The 2,940-nt window shown below is 35.6% G+C and overlaps 1 protein-coding gene across 1 annotated transcript; it reads left to right on the top strand.

Moving 5' to 3' along the window:
• The first annotated feature begins 387 nt into the window (after positions 1–387).
• Positions 388–2,029, top strand: LOC136255054 (uncharacterized). The gene is made up of 2 exons (XM_066047773.1): positions 388–463; positions 780–2,029. Exons 1-2 carry the CDS (start codon positions 388–390, stop codon positions 2,027–2,029), a joined length of 1,326 nt encoding a protein of 441 aa, XP_065903845.1.
• Positions 2,030–2,940: the final 911 nt, after the last annotated feature.

Here is a 2,940-nt window from a genome sequence, read left to right as displayed (position 1 = left end):
TCAAAAATTCAGTCTATGGAAATTTAGATCCATCACTGTACTCCATTCCCTCAGGTTTGTGGCTTGCACCCACATGGAGAAAAAGTGAAAATGTAAAGTACTGAATCTAATTGGTTATTACATCATTGCATGAAAAGTTCACATTGGCATGGTTTCAACTTCCGTTTGTAAAACCACAATGTTTATATACTACTTGTCCAAATTTCATATTGACCAAACTTATGACACCACAAACATAGAAAACAACTTTTGGAACCTTATGATGTCCAGCACTATACCAAGTGCTTGTTTGCCAATATAATATATTAAGTATATTGCTAAACCACTCAGCAATGAATGTCATGTCAGCTACACCTGTAAAGGTGAAGCAGTACACAGCTGGACTAGATGGCCATCCTACCAACAAATAAACTAGCTACTAAGGATTTAACTAACCATCACATCAAGACAGTTACTGTAATTAGTGAGTAAAATTGCTCCTTGGACGCAGCACTCTGGCTTTCTTCTTCCATGTTACAAATGCATGCCTTTGATCTGCACACACCCTATACAGTTTAATGCATCTATTTGGTTTGTATCTGCGTCCACCCTGGGCCTGTAGCCCTTAGGTGTCTTGTTTACAAGTCACAAACCTCATGACTTTGGCTTGTAAACACTCTGCTTTCAGGTGTTGTGTTTACAAATACAAACCTCAATGGTATGTTTTAACATACTGCATATATATGTAATTTTTGGTATGTTCTAATTGCAATTTTGTATGTTTAAATTTATTCTTACAGGCAACAATTACTACATTGGATTTTTTCAGAATTACAATAGTGGTTCAATATCTCTCTATTTAACCAATACTGGATCACTAAATATATCTTATACCGTAGAAGTTCTTGGAGTAGGATATTACACTAGTGGAACTATTTCAGGTACAGGATCAAAAATTGTAAGTCTTTCTTCAATTCTCATCACTGGTTCATACAATGATCAAAATAAGGGGATCTGCCTTAAGACCAACAGTACTAATGTAGTTGTGATTGGTCAAAATGATGCATCCCGGAGTAGTGATACATTCCTTGCTTTACCCACCGTAAGAATGTTCTCCACTCATTACATTTATTATGGAATTTCAGTATCCTCTGGTGTATCATATTATGATAATGTAGTACTGATTGTTGGTACAGAGAACAACACAATGATGAATTTAACAGTAACACAATCTGTTAATGTCAAGATTAATGATACTGTTAGTTCCCTGACCAGTGGTAGTCAATACTCCTTCATAGTCAACAGGTTACAAACAGTGTATATTGGATCATCAAGTGACTTGACTGGGACCAGAATTATCACAGACAAGCCAGTGTCTGTGTTTAGTGGTCATCAGTGTGGATATGTACTATCATTGAGTTCTAGCTATTGTGATCACTTAATAGAACAGATTCCACCTACCACATACTGGGGTAAAACATATTACATTGCACCACTGCAAGGTAGAAGTGTTTACATCATCAGAGTGTTAGCAGCATATAACTCAACTGAAGTTTTCATGGACTGTAACAATGTGAAGAATTCCTATACTATTAATGCAGGGAATAGTTTTACAGTAACTTATCAAATCTATTGTGCAATCCACTCTAACAAGGAAATCTTAGTAGCTCAGTATAGCACTGGTGATCCAATGATGATGCTTGTACCAGCTACAATTTATTACAACGATGAAATCAACCTATCCACAACATCATCAGGTTACAATGACTATATCAACATTATAGTATTGAAGGAGTATTATCAGCCTAGTATGATGTATTGGATAACAGGAGGAGTGAAGAGGTCATTACAGTCACAATCTTGGAACACAATAACATTCAACCAGGTCACTGAGGCATATTATACACAACTATCTGTATCAAATGGTCCAGTAACAATTATGCACACAACAACCAATGCATTGATGTCAGCTGTAGTGTATGGATTTGTATACGACAGAGCTTATGGTCACCCTGGAGGATTCAGTGTTCAGAAAAAGATTCAAGGTTAGAAATTCATGGAAAACAATCTAAATATAAATAGTGTATTACTTAAACTAGTTTACTATTCAGAATTTATGTAATAATCCAAGTATAGTGAAATGTATGAATGATGGTATTACAGCATAGCTGTGTGGAAAAATCCTGTTCAATACCAAAGTGCATAGGGATCTTTCATTCAAATAGTCCATATGAAACAACAGCCATAAGGATTTCTTGTATGTATGTGACCCAATTTTGGAAAACCGATCCAAATCACACATTTATAAAATCAAGATATAGGCAAAAACATATATTCTGAAAAACCTACCTCCCCCCCTTTCATTGCATCCACATGTAGCTACATCATTTAACTTTGCTATGCTACTATTATTATTTGCACAATTGTTTCACTCACTGAGATATAAAGCAAAAAGTGCAGGTGTGTAGAGACTCACTTGCCATTCATAAATGGAGATGGGAAAATATCACTCCATTTTTTCAGCTAGGCAGTATTTTTTCTTTCCAAAGTATTGTAATGGTGACTTCCTCTTCAAAGAAGGCAGGATCGTTGCAGCGATAAATTCTCGAGGTGACGACAGTGTCTTTGGACTGCAATAATTTTGAGGCACTTATTGGAGATTATTTTGAAGACAGTGATGAAAGTGGATGTAAAGATGACTTGGAATGTGGTAAAATTTAATGTATGAAGCCACAAGTATTGTTGATTTTTGCCACTTTGCAGACTCAGAAGATTCTTGACTGAGTCCTAGTGGCAGCCAGCAGATTGTTAACCAAAGTACAGGTAAGATAGTTATGTTATTAATGATAAGCTTGTACAAACTTCACATCACAGACATGATTGAAGGACTTACATTGCAGCAATGGTACATACAATATGGTTGGTTTTACTACATAAATCATTATTTAAAATGCGGATAGA

The sequence above is a fragment of the Dysidea avara genome, chromosome 5, assembly GCF_963678975.1.
Source record: "Dysidea avara chromosome 5, odDysAvar1.4, whole genome shotgun sequence".
In the NCBI taxonomy this organism is placed as follows: Eukaryota; Metazoa; Porifera; class Demospongiae; order Dictyoceratida; family Dysideidae; genus Dysidea; species Dysidea avara.
This window is presented reverse-complemented; position numbering and strand designations above follow the sequence as displayed.